At 45.5% G+C, this 18,982-nt stretch overlaps 1 protein-coding gene and 1 long non-coding RNA gene across 3 annotated transcripts in view; one reads left to right on the top strand and one right to left on the bottom strand.

The window, feature by feature from the left end:
- LOC135187932 (uncharacterized) overlaps positions 1 to 8,078 on the bottom strand; it is a 22,860-nt gene extending 14,782 nt beyond the window's left edge. For both annotated transcript variants that reach the window (XR_010307509.1, XR_010307508.1), the window contains exon 1: positions 7,973 to 8,078. This is a non-coding gene — a long non-coding RNA (uncharacterized LOC135187932). The remainder of the gene's footprint in view (positions 1 to 7,972) is intronic.
- A 2,995-nt stretch (positions 8,079 to 11,073) lies between these two features.
- On the top strand, positions 11,074 to 17,554 carry AGR2 (anterior gradient 2, protein disulphide isomerase family member). Its single transcript, XM_064166839.1, has 8 exons — positions 11,074 to 11,125; positions 13,065 to 13,202; positions 13,487 to 13,550; positions 13,625 to 13,677; positions 15,147 to 15,220; positions 15,607 to 15,670; positions 16,550 to 16,633; positions 17,231 to 17,554. Exons 2-8 carry the CDS (start codon positions 13,073 to 13,075, stop codon positions 17,278 to 17,280), a joined length of 519 nt encoding a protein of 172 aa, XP_064022909.1. The 5' UTR covers positions 11,074 to 11,125; positions 13,065 to 13,072; the 3' UTR covers positions 17,281 to 17,554.
- Positions 17,555 to 18,982: the final 1,428 nt, after the last annotated feature.

Below are 18,982 nucleotides of genomic sequence, written 5' to 3' on the forward strand. Positions count from 1 at the left end.
TACCCGCAGTACTGCATCCAGTTCTGGAGCTCCCACAACAGGAAAGATATGGACATGCTGGAACATGTCCAGAGAAGAGCCATGAGGATGATCAGAGGGCTGGAGCACTTCTCTTATGAGGAGAGGTCAAGAGAGCTGGGGGTGTTCAGTCTAGAGAAGAGAAGGCTCTGAGGAGACCTTATTGTGGCCTTCCAGTATCTGAAGTGGGCTACAAGAAAGGTGGGGATGGACTTTTTAGGATGTCAGGTAGTGATAGGACTATGAGGAATGGAACAAAACTAGAAGTGGGTAGATTCAGGCCGGATTGGAGATTCAGATTGGATTGGAAATTCAGATTGGAAGAAGTTCTTCTCCATGAGGGTGGTGAGACACTGGCACAGGTTTGCCCAGGGAAGTGGTGGAAGCCTCATCCCTGGAAGTTTTTAAGGCCAGGGTGGATGTGGCTTTGTGCAACCTGATCTAGTGTGAGGTGTCCCTGCCTGTGGCAGGGGGCTTGGAACTGGAGGATCTTTGAGGTCCCTTCCAACTCTGACACTTCTGTGATTCTGTGATCTTTAACACTGACTTAGCATGAATTGGAGAATAAAGCAATCATAAAAGAGGAGAATGATATAACATACACCCCAAAATCGTGGGGTGGAGCTTTTATTTGCATTTTCTTTTCTATCCAGTTCACTTCCTGTCAGTGAAATTGCAGTAGCATTCTCTGGACAACCTAGCTGCAAGCTATTGTTTAACCTGTGCGATAAACTTTCAGCCATCTCAGATTTGCTGACTGAGACCTGCATTCCTGCCCTCTCCAGTATGCTCAGAATGCATAAAACACATTATAAAGCCAGGAAAAGATAGCTTAGCTCATGGCCAGAAAGAAGGTTTTGCCATTTATCTGCCACAGCATTTAAACATTGTTACTGTGGTAAGCCACCAGTTCATCTTTTCTCTCTTTTCTTCCCCCTCCCTCCTCCTCAAATAAACCAAAAGGCAGCAAGTAGAGTATTTTGATTATTAATTAAACAAAACCACTCCCAAATTGCTATGGTACCACAGAGCAGAGAGCCAACACCCAAGGCTGTTGCTATTAGAAATTCCTGTTCACCAGCTCTCTGCAAGTTGTCCCAGGCAGCACTCACTCATCAGGCAGAATTCTTATCACTAATGACCAAGAACAGAGCTTGTCTTTAACCTATCCATTTTTAGAAGTTGTGTTAAGATAGATTTAGGAGAGTTGCATAGAGCAGTTGGAAGCTTAAGCCTCTCTGCTCAGTATGAACCGGATCACTGAATGAACTCAGAGGTGGTTTGTTTGCTCACCAAACAGGCAATAGGAAAATCCATGTCAACACGGTGTGCTCTCACGAAGGCAAAGCTGACTTTCTCAGAGTGGTCTGTGCTAACAGATTCACCCTGCTAAATATATTCACCTTGCTAATAGAATCAGATGCTGCAGAGCCAAAAGGGTCTTTCAGCAGCGTTCTGTGAGCAACAGCAGTGACAGGAAGAAAACCTCGTGAACAGGCAGTAAAAATAATACATCTGGAATAGTTTTTCTCTTCAATTGAAGTTATCTGTTAACACAAAGTGCCAGTTTTGTTTCCTTCACACTTGTGAATTAAACACTTCTTCCTCTAAATGAACATCTTTAATCTTTTAACATGAACAACTTCTAAGTATCTTCAGTTTTCCAAGACATGCCATTTACCTGGAAAAGATTTGTTAAATTAAACTCTTTTCCCCCCTGGATTAGAAGGAACAGTAAAACGCCTATGATCAGTTCAGACCTGAGCTCTGCTAGCCAAATACACACACAGCAAACGGTCCCTTTACCTTCACTGGAGCCCCTCACTATGTGTGTAGCACCACACATTTTCAAACCATAGACTCTATCAGTCCAAGCTCATACACACAGATTCAAACAATTCAGCAGCTCCCAGAATTTCTTTCAGCCTCCAAATGAAAGGCAGAATTGATTGCATCAGGAGATTTATATCCTTACATTTCCTGAAGAAGAAATGGAGTGGGTTTATTTCAAAACCAATCTGAGTGCCTCAGAGGGACAGTCAGAAAATCCATATTATTATGGTGCACTCATGCTTAAGCTTCATTGGCATAGCAGCGACGGCCACCAAAAGGCTGGTCTTGTAATTCAGGATGCAGCCTGCTACTGCTTACATCTGTTCTTAGGTTTTTATGATGACTCTGCTGTAAATAATCAGGTGTAAGAATGTTGTTTATTTGGAGGGCTGAACCAGGACAGTAGGAGCACAAAGCAGGGCTGATTCTGCATAGCACCTACAGAAGAGACAAAGACAAGCAAACTGGGTGCACAAACACCAGGAAGTTTGCAAGGAAATACATGTGTGGCAATCTGATTGGCCAGTCGGAGGAAGAAACCTGAGTTTAGTGAATGCCCTTAATAAAAGAATGACAAAGGCATCCTTGGTTGGAAACACCATCTGATACACTCATTTTCTTCTCAAATAGGAGAGAAAGATTTCACAAGAGACCATGACAGAGATGATGACTCCTAACTCCAGAGCACAGCTTCACATGTACACGAGGAGGACATTGGCAACCTCTGGGTGTCCACATCCCATTCACCTAAAACTACAGGTAATTTTTGACTCCTAACTCCAGGGCACAGCTTCACACATACACAAGCAGGATACTGGCAACCTCTGGGTGTCCACATCCCATTCATCTAAAACTACAGGGAATTTTTGACTCCTAACTGCAGGGCACAGCTTCACACATACACAAGCAGGACATTGGCAACCTCTGGGTGTCCACATCCCATTCATCTAAATCTACAGGGAATTTTTGACTCCTAACTCCAGAGCACAGCTTCACACATACACAAGCAGGACATTGGCAGCCTCCAGGTGTCCACATCCCATTCATCTAAAACTACAGGGAATTTTTGACTCCTAACTCCAGAGCACAGCTTCACACATACACAAGCAGGACATTGGCAGCCTCCAGGTGTCCACATCCCATTCATCTAAAACTACAGGGAATTTTTGACTCCTAACTCCAGAGCACAGCTTCACACATACACAAGCAGGACATTGGCAGCCTCCAGGTGTCCACATCCCATTCATCTAAAGCTGCAGGTAATTTTTCACTTTCAGAGGACATGATTCTCTATTTCTTTCAGGATTTTCAAATGGAAAGTATAAGGAGGCACTGGAGCCTACCAGCTGTTTACAGGTTAATATCTGATCATCACATGAGACAGGTGAAAGTAACCTTTATCATCTAAACTTTTAATAGTAATACTTGGAGGCTTCCATCTCTATGGTCTGTTGGCACATGGCCCCCACATATTTGTGCACTGCTGAAGAGTACAGCATAGATTATTTGCTTCTCTCCAGGCAACTGGCCTCATTTACGTGACTGCTCTTTGTTACCTTCTGTTTCTTTGCCTTTTTTTCCTTGTCAGCAAGATGTTTGACATTTAAACCTTACAGTCAGTGTAAGGAGCAGCACTGTGCATTGACTAAGCAGCTTGGGCCTCAGCACTGGTAGCCAATACACCAAAGTAGCAGGCAACACAGCTTCCCACTAACCAAGTAAAGACATTTCCCCCCATCCCTACTGTGCTGCAGGTTTATATCCCACCCCCTCCACATACACACACACTGGTGGATACCACCAGTTGGCCTCAGGTTATTTCTATCCAGCAACATCTGCAGAGTCAGCAGGCTGCTGGTCACAAGCAGTTCTCCACTCGCTGCCTAGTATCATGTAAGAGCACAGGAACTGGCGTCCCAGTATGCTGGGAGTTGTAATGACTCAGTGTACTTGCCTCTGAAAACCTGGCTAATCTCAAAGGAGGATAGCAGCAGGTCCTTGCACAGAAAATAAGACATGACAACTTATTTCACATTTTCTTTTCAGACATGTGAAAAGCATGAGTGGCTCCTAACAGACCACTGACATTGCAACTGCAGCATGCACAGTTCTACATATATACAGCTCCTCGTGAAGATTTAAGTGTTCTGCCTTCAGATCATGCTCACATCTCCATGTCTCCCATGCAATTTTATTGACACATAGGGATTAGACCACCTGGGACTTGACTATGTGGGAATTCCCTGCCTCCCAGGGAATCCCTAAGTGATACAGCTGCATATAGGGAACAGATGAATGCAAAAAGGCCACATTGCTCAAGCCTGCTTCTACTTCAGCCATTTTGAGCTGCCAGAATGATCTTAAGGGGAAGGAGGAGAAATGAGAGCTGAGTGTGCTGTCCCAGCCTCTGAGCCTTCTGAGTTACCCATAACTGAAACATGTCTCAGGCCTTGGAGCACTAGAAGAACTTAACCAAATATGAGATAGTGTTGCTTATGCCAGCTACCAAAAATATGCACTTGTAAAGGAGCTTTGTGCTTTTCAAGACCAGGAGAAAGCCAAGGCTACCATCATGCCACTGTCTGGAACTGGGCCAGCAGGAGAGCAGGAACACCCATCCTCCTATCAGCTCCCAGTGACTGATACTGCTTGTTTAGTGTCACCACCTGCGGGAGTGTGCTCACCACTTCCAGGCCATAACGTTTAAACAAGACTTTAAGTACACGTTGCCTTAAGTCACTCTGCTTGCCTTACCTACCAGCTAACTCTTCAGACAGGGGCATTACAACTACATTTGTGCATTCACTGACCTACAAGGTGGTGAAACACGAGCACCTCATGAGTAACAGTTAGGAACCATTCATTACTGTCCCAGCAACAATACCCTGATCTGTGACCATGGTATGACATCTCCCACTAATTTAACCTCTATGTGGTGACAGGTCAGCTGTAGCTGAGAGTAGGACATGTCTGGGTTCAGTTATCAGTTCACCTCTGTACCATTTAATATTTCTTTTGTATACACTACATATGCAGAAGCACAAAATGACAGAATTGCTGGACTTGGAAAGCATCTCTGAAGATTGTCTAGTTCAGTACTGCTGTTCAAAGTAGGCTCACCTACAGCAGGATCCTGTATCCAGTTGGGTTTCGAATCTGTCCAAGGATGCAGATCATACAACTTTTCCAGGCAGTCTGTTCCAGTCTTCCATAATCCTCACATCACCAAAAAAGAAAAAGTTCTATCTTCTTTTTGTACAGAATTTCCTGGTTCCTAGTTTGAGCCCACTGCCTTTGAGCCCACTTCCTTTGAGCCCAAGGAGATCATCAAGTCCAACCCCACCTGCCAGAGCAGGGGCATACAATCTAAGACAGATCACAGAGGAACACATCCAGACAGGCCTTGAAAGGCTCCAGAGAAGGAGACTCCACAACCTCTCTGGGAAGCCTGTTCCAGTTCTCTCTAACCGTTACAGTAAAGAGGTTCCCCCTTGTGTTGAGGTGGAACCTCCTGTGCTGCAACTTACACCCATTGCTCCTTGTGCTACCCCAGGGAGCAAGTGAGCAGAGCCTGTTGTGTGTCCCCCCCACCCCTGGCTGGTACTCAGATGTCTATAAACACTTATAAAAAGAGGAGGAAACAAGATTAAGTATGTAAGAATGTGAAAACTGAGGAGTTTAGCACAACTCTAAATCGGAACAGTCAGGTTTATAGTTTTGTGGCTGAGGCTCAGCTGATAGGAACAGATTGCATGTAGGGTCTGGAAAATCCACTCCAAAGATGAGATTGCAAAGTCTCAGGTTTAACCTTGTCACAGCAATTAGAACTGTTCAAGCAAAGACTCTCATCCCACTCAGACTGGTGCAGTACCAAAAATGGTACTGTCAAGTGGATGGTGGGGGCATAGTAAAATATCTAAGGCATGAAAACTGTGAGACCTTCTGCAGAAAGGCAGCTGAACCTCAAAGAAGTGCCTTGAAAACTGTGAAGTCTGTGTGATTGACTGGAACTGCACATTCTGTGACAAACACAGAAGGCAAAGAGCTGACCAGAAGGTGTCAACACCACTGGAGTCTGCACAGCTTGGGGAAAAAGACCAACACACTTCGGAACAGAGAATAACTTAGCAAAGCAAATAAGCCTCATTGCAGAGGTGATGCTGATTAGGATATTGGTCCAGAAGCAAAATCAATGTTTATTAGCCTGGGGCAAAAAAAACCCAGTGGGTTCAGCAGGAACTGAGTGGGTTCATCTTCACTGAGCAGATGGATTTACTGCCCATTGATTCAAAAATAAATAACTTAAAAATTAGAAACAAAGCAAAACAAACAAAAAACAACCAAACAAACCGAAGCACACACACACAAAACCAAGCAACAACATAAACTAAGAGAACCAAACCAAACCAAACAAACAAAAGCAAAACAAACCACAAAACCAGCAAAAAAATGCCACCAAGGTGGCATCTTTTCTGTTTGTAAACCTTCAGGTAACTTGGTAAGGATAGAGAGGATCCTGTCTCTTACTAGTTAGGGACCAATTCTGGGAGTCAGAACTGACATCTTGTCTCTAACATCTTTGTCCTATCACAGGGAGCAAGTGAGCAGAGCCTGTCATCCCCCACCCCAACCAGCACTCAGATGTTTATAAACACTTATTAAATCCCCTCTCAGTCTTCTCCAGACTAAACAGCCCCAGGTCCCTCAGCCTCTCCTCATAAGCCATGCCCTCCAGTCCCCTAATCTTCCTCGTAGCCCTCCACTGGACCCTCTCCAGCAGATCCCTGTCCCTCTTAAAATGGGGAGCCCAAAAATGAAGGCAGTATTCAAGATGAGGTCTCACCAGGGCAGAGTAGAGGGAGAGGAGAACCTCCCTTGATCTGCTGGACACAAAACAAAACACAAACCCATCAAAAAATGCCACCAGGGTGGCATCTTATCTGTTTGTAAACCTTCAAGTAACTTAGTAAGGATAGAGAGGATCCTGTCTCTTACTAGTTAGGGACCAGTTCTGGGAGTCAGAAGTGACATCTTGCCACTAACAGTCCCTAGAAGCCCAAGCCTTCTGGTCTTTGAAGTAAAGCACTACGAGAACTGAAAGGATCTGGGCTACAAATAATAAACCATACATCCAAAATAGGAACAATGACTACCAGGGGACACACAGAGAGATCACAGTGAGGTGGCAGCTCTGGGAGAGCTGCTGAATTGTGGACATTGTGGTTCAGCTGCTTGCCCATAATAGAGTTTACCATCAGGTATATCACAACTATAAATTATATTTGCTTTGCTACCAGTTTGGTTGTTGCATTAAATCTGTTTTAACTTCAACCCGTGGGTCTTCCCTCCTTTTCCTGATCTCCTCTGCTGAGGAGGAGTCATAAGGTGGCAAAAACAACTGTTATAGTTTAACCTCAGACACAAGCTACATGCAGACAAAAAGTCTTCCCACCATCCTCATATACTACAGCCCAGTGAAAATAGGACTCAGCTGGCTTACAGATTTTGAGCAATAGCAAAAACTGAACATCAGCTGCTCAGACAGAGGAGTCATTTGCTTTAATCTTGGGGTACAGGAAGGGTTTTTTGTTTTAAACACAGAAATTTGGGTTTAAACAGGGATGCTTGTTTCAATTCATTAAAATGTATTTCCTTAAGTACAAGAGTTTCAGGCACAAAGCCTTGCCAATTTTAACCAACTTGCCCAGCTGAAAAACTAAAGTGTCAGTTTTCTCCACAGGCTGTGGAGAAGCCTCAACTTCCCAATCCCTCTCACCAAAGAATCCCTCACTTAATCACTGTTTCCCTGTGGGACTGAAAGAAACATCTCCAAGTTAAATCTAAATGCTGTCAGGATCAGGCTTTGTCTTACCAAATACAAGATGAGCAATTAAATCCTACATAGGGTGAAAATCTTGAGACTCCTTAATGTAACAGGCCATGGTAGTTTCCTTACTGTTGTGGAAGGGTCACTAACCAATACAAAAGTGATAGGACAAGAGGGAAAGTTTTTAAGCTGGGAGTGAGTAGGTTTGGACAGGATCTTAGGAAGCAGTTCTTCAATACAAGGGTGATGAGACTCTGGAATAGGCTGCTGAAGGAGGTTGTAGATGCCTCCTACCTGAAGGTGCTCAAGGCCTTTGAGAAGCCAAGTCCAGCTGAGAGCCATCTCTGCCCATTGCGGGGAGGTTGGAGCAGATGATGTGATATCGGTCCCCAAAGCTGCGCTGGTGTCTGTGGAACAAAATGACCACAGGTGCCTTCAGACCAGAGAAATTAAAAGCAAAGTAAAAGCCCAGTGGCTAGTTTTGTAAAGATGTTAAACATTAACAGCAATAGCTTTAAAAAAGGGGAAATCTTCTGGAATAGCACCAGTGTGTTCCAAGCTGAGATACTGGAGTGTGTCCACAGGAGGGCGACAAAGCTGTGAGGGGCCTGGAGCACAGCCCTGTGAGGAGAGGCTGAGGGAGCTGGGGGTGTGCAGCCTGCAGAAGAGGAGGCTCAGGGCAGACCTCATTGCTGTCTACAACTACCTGAAGGGAGGCTGTAGCCAGGTGGGGGTTGAGCTCTTCTGCCAGGCAACCAGCAACAGAACAAGGGGACACAGTCTCAGGTTGTGCCAGGGCAGGTCTAGGCTGGATGTTAGGAGGAAGTTCTTGCCAGAAGAGTGATTGGTATTGGAATGGGCTGCCCAGGGAGGTGTTGAAGCAAAGCCTGGCTGAGGCACTTAGTGCCATGCTCTAGTTGATTGGCCAGGGCTGGGTGCTAGGTTGGACTGAATGATCATGAAGGTCTCTTCCAACCTGGTTGATTCTATGATTCTAAGTTATCTCGGGGCAATTCCTGCAGGATTTAGTCATGCAGAGAAAAAGGATAAATAGTCAGAAGCTAAGCCAGTGGCTGGGGACAGTCCCAGGCCCTGAGCAGGGAGATGTGGGAAAGAAGAGCTCCTCACTGTTTAAAAAAGATGAAAACCAAAACGAAATTAAGACCCAAGTGTGATCCAAAGCATTACCTTCTCCTAAGTATGTTCTGAGTAAAATAATGGGTCCTGTTAGTAGCCATCAGAGTGTCCTGTGCATTTCATTGAATTACAAAGCTTGGGAAAGACCTCTGTCCTGGAGTCCTGTACCCCTAAATTCCTCTCCAGCCCGGACTTCGGGGGGAAAGGGGGAAAGCCGCCTGGTTTCCCTCCCCCCTCGCCTGCCCTGCAGCCGTGAAGGGGGGGAGGGCTGCCCCGTGAAGGGGGGGAAGAATGCCCCGTGAAGGGGGGGAGGAATGCCCCGTGAAGGGGGGGAGGAATGCCCCGTGAAGGGGGGGTAGGGCTGCCCCGTGAAAGGGGGGAGGACTGCCCCGTGAAGGGGGGGAGGAATGCCCCGTGAAGGGGGGGTAGGGCTGCCCCGTGAAGGGGGGGAGGGCTGCCCCGTGAAGGGGGGTAGGGCTGCCCCGTGAAGGGGGGGTAGGGCTGCCCCGTGAAGGGGGGGAGGAATGCCCCGTGAAGGGGGGGAGGAATGCCCCGTGAAGGGGGGGAGGGCTGCCCCGTGAAGGGGGGGAGGAATGCCCCGTGAAGGGGGGGAGGAATGCCCCGTGAAGGGGGGGAGGACTGCCCCGTGAAGGGGGGGAGGAATGCCCCGTGAAGGGGGGGAGGAATGCCCCGTGAAGGGGGGGAGGAATGCCCCGTGAAGGGGGGGAGGGCTGCCCCGTGACGGGGGGGACTGCCCCATGAGTTCCCGCGCTGGAGCCAGGCCGGGACTGGCCGTGCGCTTTCGCGCCTGAGGTGTGGTAACTCTGCCCTTTGCCTAGCGAAGGTTATAACTATTGGGGGTCTTCCCGCCTTTGGGGTTCCCGCTTTGGAGTTTGCCTGTGCCTGGGCGTATGTGTCTGCCTGAGCTCACACACTCCCCTGTGCCTGGACTGCAGAGACCTTCAAGCATTCGCTATTGACACCTTTGTGTGCCTAACGACCCTTAACGACCCTTAACGATTCCACCTGCAGCCGCTGGAAAGGAGAGGAAGACAGAGCGCAGGAGTCAGCCTGAGGGAGTTATTTGGCTTAGCTTCATTTAGTAAGAAACCTCTATTAATGAATAGCTGAGGCCTTTTCCAGCTTCTGACTTCCAATATGGTCAGATTATTGATGGTATCCCTGTAGGTTAATTCTCAAGCAAGTGAATCTGCTTATCAAACTAAATTAATCTTTGTATCTATAGTTGTGGGGGCAGGGTTTTGGGGAAAATAAAAATAACTCTTTTTGATCAATTCCCGACTCGGCCACATATTAATTCCTGCTCTCCGCAACAACCTCTGAGATCCAACTATCCAACCATCACCCCAACATTATCATGACCACTCAACCAAAGAGGAAAATCCCTATCTGATGGATTTCATCTACCCAGCTGAGCAGTTAGGAGCTCGCTGCCCGTGAAGATGTGATTTTAATCTCACTGAAATACATGAGGCATGCAGCAAGGAGAACACACTGCAGTTTTAGCACATATTGTTGAGGACAGAATAGAGCTGACCTCTGCGGAAGGGCCATCTGCAGTTAGTGCAACACTAGGGATGGTCTTCCAGCCACTTGTGCACTGAATTATACATGCACCTGAAACATTAAGCGGTTGATTTACACTTTGTGGTTAAAAATAATTGCCTTAGACATCTAATGAAACATGGAGTTGGAATGGAAGGTTTAATTAGACCTCCACTTACAACCACCATTTATTGTTGCAGCTTCCAACAATAAGCTCTTCACAAAGTTTCTTTCGGGCTTTGTTGCAGTTTTGCTGTGTGGTGTTCCATGGTGCATGTGTCCATGTACCTGTGTAAGGTGCACAGCTGATCACCTAACATCTGAAGTTCTGACTCATCCATTTAGCTTTTCCAGAGGACACCAAGCCATACTGCTTCTCCAACCAATCAAAAAAAGACAAATCACTCTTTGGGCAAATCAGGAATCTTGACTTAGGCTTACCTGGACTTGGACCTTTGCCAACAGTTTAAAATCACCTTTTAATTAATGTCCCCAGACCCTGTGGAAACATCTCTGAACTTTAGATACAGCACCTGAGAGGAAATTGTAATGTTGTTACTTAATTACAGACTTAATCCTAAATGTTTTGGTGGGGAGAAAACTGGAAAGTTCAGTTCTTTGGAGGCAGTATTCAAATTCAGAACTTGTGGGTGGAGTTGGGTGTGTGAAGGTGCATAAATAGGGCAGAAGGAAGGGCAGCATTCACACTTCGCACCCTGGCAGGTGTCTGGGACGCTAAACAAGGTAAGGCACAGCACGGCTGGGCTCACTTGCTGCTTGGGAAAGGATCTGGGGGAGCTGCAAGCCCAGGTTAGCTGTGGCTAGGGCAGCCCATCAAAGGAAAAAGCTGCAATCATGTAGCCACAACCTGGCACAGCTTGCTAGGAAGCAAAACCAACCGTGCAGAGAAATGTTGGCTTTGCAGGTTAAAGCAACCAGAGGAGGAGGACTTTTGGGGAGGGTGAGAAACTTAACTAAAGCACACAGAGCCTTTTGGAGAAAAAGTTTGGAAAGAGCAGGTTCAGTGTCTTGGTTTTCTGCATTCCACATCAGCAACAGCATAAAATTTGCCTGGTCTTTGGCTTCTTTGTCTTTCTGCTGTTTGCTGGTTTCATTGTTTGCTTGCTTTTTTCTTCTCAGAAGCATTACTTCTGCCATACTGCTCTAGCAAAACAACTCTTGAGGCAACCCTGAAAATCCACTGGGTTTAATTTAACTTTATGCAATTTTCTTCCTTGCCAGGGAGAATTTTCTCGGAGCAGAAAAGCAGTCTGATGCAAAAATCATAGCTTTTGCCCTTGAAACTGACTCTTTGGATGTTTGAGGTCTGTTGGTAGAGATCTAGGTCTATAGTAGCTAGGAGCACTGTACTACTAAGCTTAGGTCTCCTCCTGCAGTTCCTACCCAGCAAAATGCTTCTGCTTCCCTGCAGTTTCATTTCCATTGTTAGAATGTTAAAGCTTTCAGCCTGTAGTCATCTTTGCATGACCCTTTTGAATTGTCTGTGCTGGTTTTGGAGGATGTTAAGTTTTCTTGCTGTACTCATTACATTGGTGCCCTAGTTTCTAGGAGGAAATTTAATGAGGACACATAGGGTCACTTTGCTAAAAAATCTTTTGACCCCTCCAAGAAGCATCCCAGCTGAGGAGCTTCCCATCAGACCTGTCTCATCTCCATCTACATGCTCCAGGGTTCAGCTCATGAAAAGTCTTCTGCTTTGGGGAAGGGCTTTTTACAAGAATTTGAGTGATAGGATGAGAGGCAGTGGCTTTAAGCTGGAAGAGGGGAGATTTAGACTGGATGTTAGGAAGAAATTCTTTGCAGTGAGGATGGTGAGACAATGAAACAGATTGCCCAAGGACAACGTGGTTGCCCCCTCCCTGGAAGTGTTCAAGGCCAGATTGAGCAGGGTCTTAAGCAGCCTGATCTAGTGGAAGGTGTCCCTGTCCATGGCAAGGGGTTTGGAACTAGATGATCTCTAAGACCCCTTCCAAGATAAACCATGCTATGATTCTATGAGTTGTTAAATCAGCAGAGGGCATTGCAGTTCTCACTCTTCTATACAGCAACTCCTCCCCACTCTGCTTATTATAGATTCTACTCGTTTTAAGGGTTAGATGAGAAGAGGGAAGGCAGGATTGAAAGTGTCAAGAACAGCATTAAGCTGTGCCTATGGCTCACTATAAAGCCTAGCTTAAACTTCTCATTTCTCACTTGAGCAGTGTCTGCTGTGCAATGAAGGAAGTTAATGTTTCATCACCTGCTGCTGGGTTACTGTTAACAGTGGGAGAGTGAGGTAGGAGTGTGAGCTCAATAGGACTTGCAAGTACTTTTGAAATTGCCAAAACTCAGTTGTTCTTCTGAGCAGATTCAATAAACCTGAAAAGAAGAGAGAGAAACTAACACCTAAGTGTGCATCTTGAAAGGACCACAGTCCAACGGCATGAACAGAGCAGTAGAATGCAGTCAGGTCCATTATGGCACTTTGCTAAGCAAACTTCACCCTTCCTGAACATTCCCCCAAGCCCTGGACCTGCCTAAAGCAGCTGCTTTCAGCCCTGACTCACCCTGCTGCATACTTGTGACTTGGCCCGCAGCTTTCCTTGTCCTTATCTGCTGTGTGCCTCAAGGCAAGCCGGGTGTGCGAGGCACCACAGCCTGAAGCTTCTCTCATCTGTTGCAGGAGCAGCCATGGAGAAGAGTTACATGTCTGTGTTCCTGCTGCTCATTGTGATCTCCTGTACTCTGGCAAAGGATGTGGGCAAGAAAGAGACAAAGGAAACTACAGCTAAGCCAAAACTGCCTCAGACACTCTCCAGAGGTAAGAACAAACACAACACACACACACACAATCCCACATCCCCCACCACCACCACCAAAAAAAAAAGACAACCAAAAAACCCCAGCAAATAAACAAACAAATGTTGAAGTTTTGACTCCTGTGCTGCTCTAATAAGTTAATCTTCCTGACAACTCATTTTGCCAATACATTTTCTAGCATCCCTTTCCCCTTTGCTTCAAATTTAAAGCCCTCTGGCAGCATATCTGCTCAAAGCCCTGCTGCTGGTCAGTATCCCCACTTATGCCATCTGTCCTTCCCCACAGGCTGGGGAGACCAGCTCATCTGGACACAGACCTACGAGGAAGCCCTTTTCCGTGCCAAGCACAGGTACAGCACCCTACTCTGCACCCCCAAGGTCCCCTGAGCCTCCCCAGCCCCTAACTAGGACTCTTCTTTTCCAGCAACAAACCCCTGATGATCATCCACCACTTGGAAGACTGCCCACACAGCCAAGGTAAGCCCTCTGCACTGGAAAAATGAATCATCTGGTTTCCAGTTCCCAGATAACTGCTGCTTAAAAACCAACCAGCCACTATTCTGCTTGCTGGGGCAAGCCTTAGTGAAAGCATAGAATGGGTTTGGTTGCAAGGGACCTCTAAAGGTCATCTAGTTCAGGCTTCCCTGCAAGAAGTAGGGACATCCCCAACTAGATCAGGTTGATCAGAGCCCTGTCAAAGCTTCATCTTGAATATCTACCAGCATGAGGCCTCAACCACCTCCCTGGGCAACCCATTCCAGTGTTCCACCACCCTCACAGTAAAAAATAGAATCATAGAATGGTTTAGGTTGGAAAGGTCCTTAAAGATCATCCAGTTCAAATCCCCTGCCATAGGCAGGGACACCTCCCACTAGAACAGGTTGTTCAAGGCCTCATCCAACCTGGCCTTGAACACCTCTAGGGAGGGAACATCCACAACCTCCCTGGGCAACCTGTGCCAGCGTCTCATCACTGTCATTGTAAAGAACTTGTCCTAACATCTAGTTTAAATATCCTCTCTTCCAGTTTAAATCCATTGCCCCTAGCCCAGTCATTACAAGACCCTGTCAATAGTCCCTTCCCAGAAGCATGGGGAGTCTTTTTCCTGCCCTTGTCCCTGTATGTGTTCTCCAATGTGCAGAAGTAAAATAGAAATGGTAACTAAGTATGACATGATACAGCTCAGCAAGGCTTGCCCCGTGACAAGCCTCATTTTATTTCTCATCACAATCAGCCAAAACCTATGGCAAGACTATGAGTAGTAAAAAAAACCAGTATTTTACTCAAAAAGGACACATAATGGCTGGAGTAGATGGTCTTAAAGGTCTTTTCCAACCAAAACAATTCTATGATTCAATTCAGCTCTCTGTGTCATTGATGACTGAGACTTCAGCCATAGACTCAATCCAGCTAGGATGAAACTGAGCTTTTATGGGATTTCTAGAAACTGGGACCACTCTTTTCCCAGTGTTTCTGAGTTTACCTGAAGGCCCTTCCTCCTGTAAGCCAATTCAGACAGCAAGACCTTTGTGCTCACTCATAGCTCCAGGAACTCTAAGAGAACCTTGGTACAAGCATCAAAATCCTTCAAAGCTTTCAGTGTGAAGTCCTGCTGTTGCCAACGCCTTAAGAACTGGAGCCAGAAACTGCAGCAGTGGAGTAGGAGGTTTGAAGGGTCAAATGCTCAAATTCAAGCTTGAGCAGACAAATCTGAGTGAGCTGCATTATCTGAAGGAAGGAAGAACATTTTGTACCATTAGAATCACATTTTACTGCAGAATATAAATGAGCTGATCATCTTCCAGTGGAATGAAGTCCTCATTTGCTCTAATTGTAACCCTGGGAGTCTCATTTTTGTTCAATCAGTTGGCTCAAATTACTTTTTGAAGGGCAGCATGTTTCAGGGGCATCTTTTCAATTTTCATTCCCATTTGTGTCCACTTTAGCCCTCAAGAAGGTTTTCGCTGAACATAAAGATATACAGAAACTGGCTGAAAAATTCATTCTCCTGAATCTTGTGGTGAGTTTCCCAGTTACACTTCATTAGAAGTGAAAGCAATAAAGTTCTATTTCTAATTATGCCTTCTCTAGCTATAATTAGTTAGTCAGATAGCTGGGGCTGGCTAGGAAAATGGCCTTTGCTGAAGCATCATGGATTTAGTGGTAAGACTTTTGCATCTGTAGCTATCACAAACCCAAAATATGAGGGAATTTCAAGTTTAATTACAGCAGCTGCTGTGGTCAGTTTGCAGTTCCACCTGTTAAATGATTGCATCCCAGACAGCAAACCTTTCGAACTGCAAAGTGTATTATTTGAACTGTATTTTGTAACATGAAGTAAAATAAGGTTAAAAAAAAAAAATCACATGCCCTCCTTGACCAAGAACTTTCTCTGTTTTCTTTCAGTATGAAACTACAGACAAGAATCTTGCTCCCGATGGCCAGTACGTCCCTCGTATTATGTTCATAGGTGAGTTCCTCAAGCACCAAAGCTGATCTCAGGTGGAAGTCACTGCTGTGCCATGCATCTCAAATCCTCAGGTTTATTAATAGGAATTTATTCTGTGAGAAATATGATTTCTAGTGGGTTTTGTTAGATGAAATTTCAAAGCAAGGCCAGCTGGATCAATAGCTTCACAGGTTCAGCATTCTTGTCTCATAGATTCCATGAATGTTATAACTCTTCCCATCATGTCATTGAAATAACCAATGCCAGTGTCACTGGAATAGGTAGGCACTGGCTCAGCCTTGCTCATTCTCCTCACTCCAGAAATCCTATAAACCTTTCTGGTCAGTTTGTGACAGCTTCTTGGAGACTGCAGGAACAGCAGTGAGCCTGGAGGCTCAGCATTCAGTTCTCTGCTTCACAAACCCCTCTATAGCATGTGTTTTGGAGATAGATTAGTGGCACACACATTCCCTCTCCCAAAACAGCACACTGCACACATTCATCATTAACACATGCCCTTATAAATGGCACAGTCACCATTGTCAGTGGCAGCAGCTGCTGTGTTATCTCTTCCTTTATTGTTTCTTTGTAAATAAAATGCATAGCCTGAACGCAGCCTCAGCTTGCAGAGGCAATTCAGGTGCCATGCAGTAGCACAGGGCACAAGGCTGATCTACACTGACCAGAATTAAACCCACCCCCTTCTTAATAAACCTGCAAAGACAACACTTAACATTGAAATGTCATTGAGTGTGTCTAAGAACCATCTCTTAGTTGTTAGAGGAAGCAGGAATGGCTTGCAGAAGCATGTAGGAAGCAAGGAGAAGGGCAGAAAGTTTTATTCCTTTTTGCTTGGGGTTAATGCTATTCTCTACAACTTCTTTCACCCTCTTATTCCAGATCCTTCCCTGACTGTGAGAGCAGACATTACTGGAAGATACTCAAACCGTCTGTATGCATATGAGCCCTCTGACATTTCGTTGTGTAAGTAGCACCTTCTGAAATACTCTGGAAGCACTCACACTTTTCATGCAACAAGGAGCAACGCCAGGCATTACACACTCTCACAATCAGTACTTGCTAAAAGATAGTTAACTAGGATTAAAATCTGACGGGAGGCTAGCCTTAAACTCAGCGAGGTGAAGAGAATGATGGTAGAGCCCTGGAGCCTTAAGCATCCATCTGTTTTAAAGGACAGCATACGTCAGGAGGAACTTGCATAATTCAACAGCCCTCACAGCAAGCACTGGTGAGAACAAGCCCGGCCCGGCCAGGTCAGGAAACCCTCTGGGAGCAGGGAAGAGCTGTTAGCTACAGCCACACACACTGCTGCACAGCTCCCACCTCTGCCCTCTAAAGGCCTATTTGCACTCACAGATATGTGTTCTCACCAGCCAAAATTAACCAGATGACATTCACAAGTGCTGGGAAGAGCAGAGTGCATCAGAATCCAAGTAGCAGTAGGCACGTCAGCAAAAGCTTGTTAATAATAATGACCCTTTCTCTCCAGGAGCTGCAGCTGCTGGCAGAGGAAGCTGCCACTAGGAAAAAAAATAACACATATGAATATTTCATTTCTAGTGTATTCAAATATGCAGAAAGCGCAGAAGCTCCTGAAGACTGAGCTCTAAGGGGAAGAAGGAAGCCCTCAAGTACTATGAAGTCTGATCTTCCACCTCCTCTCCACTCATTGAACCTGGTGAAGAGACTATTTAGTGATACTTAGTGATGCGTAGTGCTGGTTTATATACACAAACACTACAGTTTTACATTAGCACTTTTGTACTGGGCAGCGTTTTTAAAAGCTGGGAGCTTTTAATTTAAGGCATACAGAAGAACACTGTATGATCCCACTGTAAAAATGATTTTTTTAAAATAAATCCATTTCAAGTGTTTACATACAAATTATTGGTGTCTTTCGTTGTTGTTTTCCTTATCTACTGCTATTAGAGTGAAATTATTGTGTTAATTGACACCACAGGTTCCAATTTCATCTCCAAGCACTGCAGAAGGAACTGAGCTGTTGTGGGTTAACCCTAGCCAGCAGCTGAGCTCCACACAGCAACTGCTTGATTCCCTCAAGAGGGATGGGAGTGAAAATGGGAAGGGTAAGAAAGAGAAGGTCCATGGGTCGAGATAAAGACAGTTTAATAGATAAAGCAAGAGCTGCACAGGTGAGCTAAGTCAAGGGATCTGTTCACTACCATTGGAATGGGCTGCCCAGGGAGGTGGTGGAGACCCCATCCCTGGAGGTGTTCAAGAAAAGACTAGACAAGGCACTTAGTGCCATGGTCTAGTTGACTGGATAGGGCTGGGTGCTAGGTTGGACTCGATTATCTTGGAGATCTCTTCTAACCTGGTTGATTCTATGATACTCTTCATCAGTCATCTCCAGAAAAGCAGGGTCCCATTCCACCTAAGTTATCTGGAAGATGAAACACCATCATTCCAAACATCCATGTCCCTCCCACCTCATCCCTCTTTTCCCTCCAGCTTTAGATAGTGAGCACCATGGCATATGGTACACATTGAGTAGTCAGCTGTCCTGGCTGTGTTCCTTCCCAACTTCTTGTGCAGCCCCAGCCTAATTGCTTGTGAGGCCCTGACTCTAAGCATCAGCAAGCACTAAAACATGCTTTTGCTAAAAACAGTTAGCAACACTTTTGGGTCACAAATCCAAAGCACAGCACCATACCAAGCTACTATGAAGAAAACTAACTCTACCCAGCCAAACCCAGTACGGGAAGGCAGTATTTTATCTCCAGCTTCAGCAGCTAGCTAAGCTCTGCAGTGCTCAGCCCACTTTATCTCTGTTCGTTTTCTTGTAGCACCAGCCTATGTGAAGCTGTTATCAGCCCTTTCTTTACAGTTTGATAACAAGACATGCAAACCTTTAACAGAAAAGCTCTGGAGCCTGGAGGACAGGATTTTTTACATGCGCGTGGGGGGGTTGTTTCTTTTTCAAACTGGCTGCATTCTGAAGCAATCAAAGGATCACCTTACCTACATCTTTTTAAAGATACAGCCTGCATCCCTTGAAAGATTCCTGTTTACTTCAGATTTCAGTAAAGCCTTGTGATGATCAATAGCAGGGAGACCATATTGAGTACACAGATGGTTCCATGATTGCACTACAGCTCATGATTGCTAATTTACAAGCCCAAAAGGGATGAGCCAGAGCAAAAAGCTCTGCAGCTGAACACCATGGCAGTACACACCACCTTAATGCTTAAACCAAAATGAGACTTTCCAACCTCAAATAAAATTTCAGCAGCAGCGAGAGAAACTTTTCCCAGAGCTATACCTCTATTATCTTCTCAGCTTTTTGGTAAT

This window comes from Pogoniulus pusillus, chromosome 28 (genome assembly GCF_015220805.1).
Source record: "Pogoniulus pusillus isolate bPogPus1 chromosome 28, bPogPus1.pri, whole genome shotgun sequence".
Classification (NCBI taxonomy): domain Eukaryota; kingdom Metazoa; phylum Chordata; class Aves; order Piciformes; family Lybiidae; genus Pogoniulus; species Pogoniulus pusillus.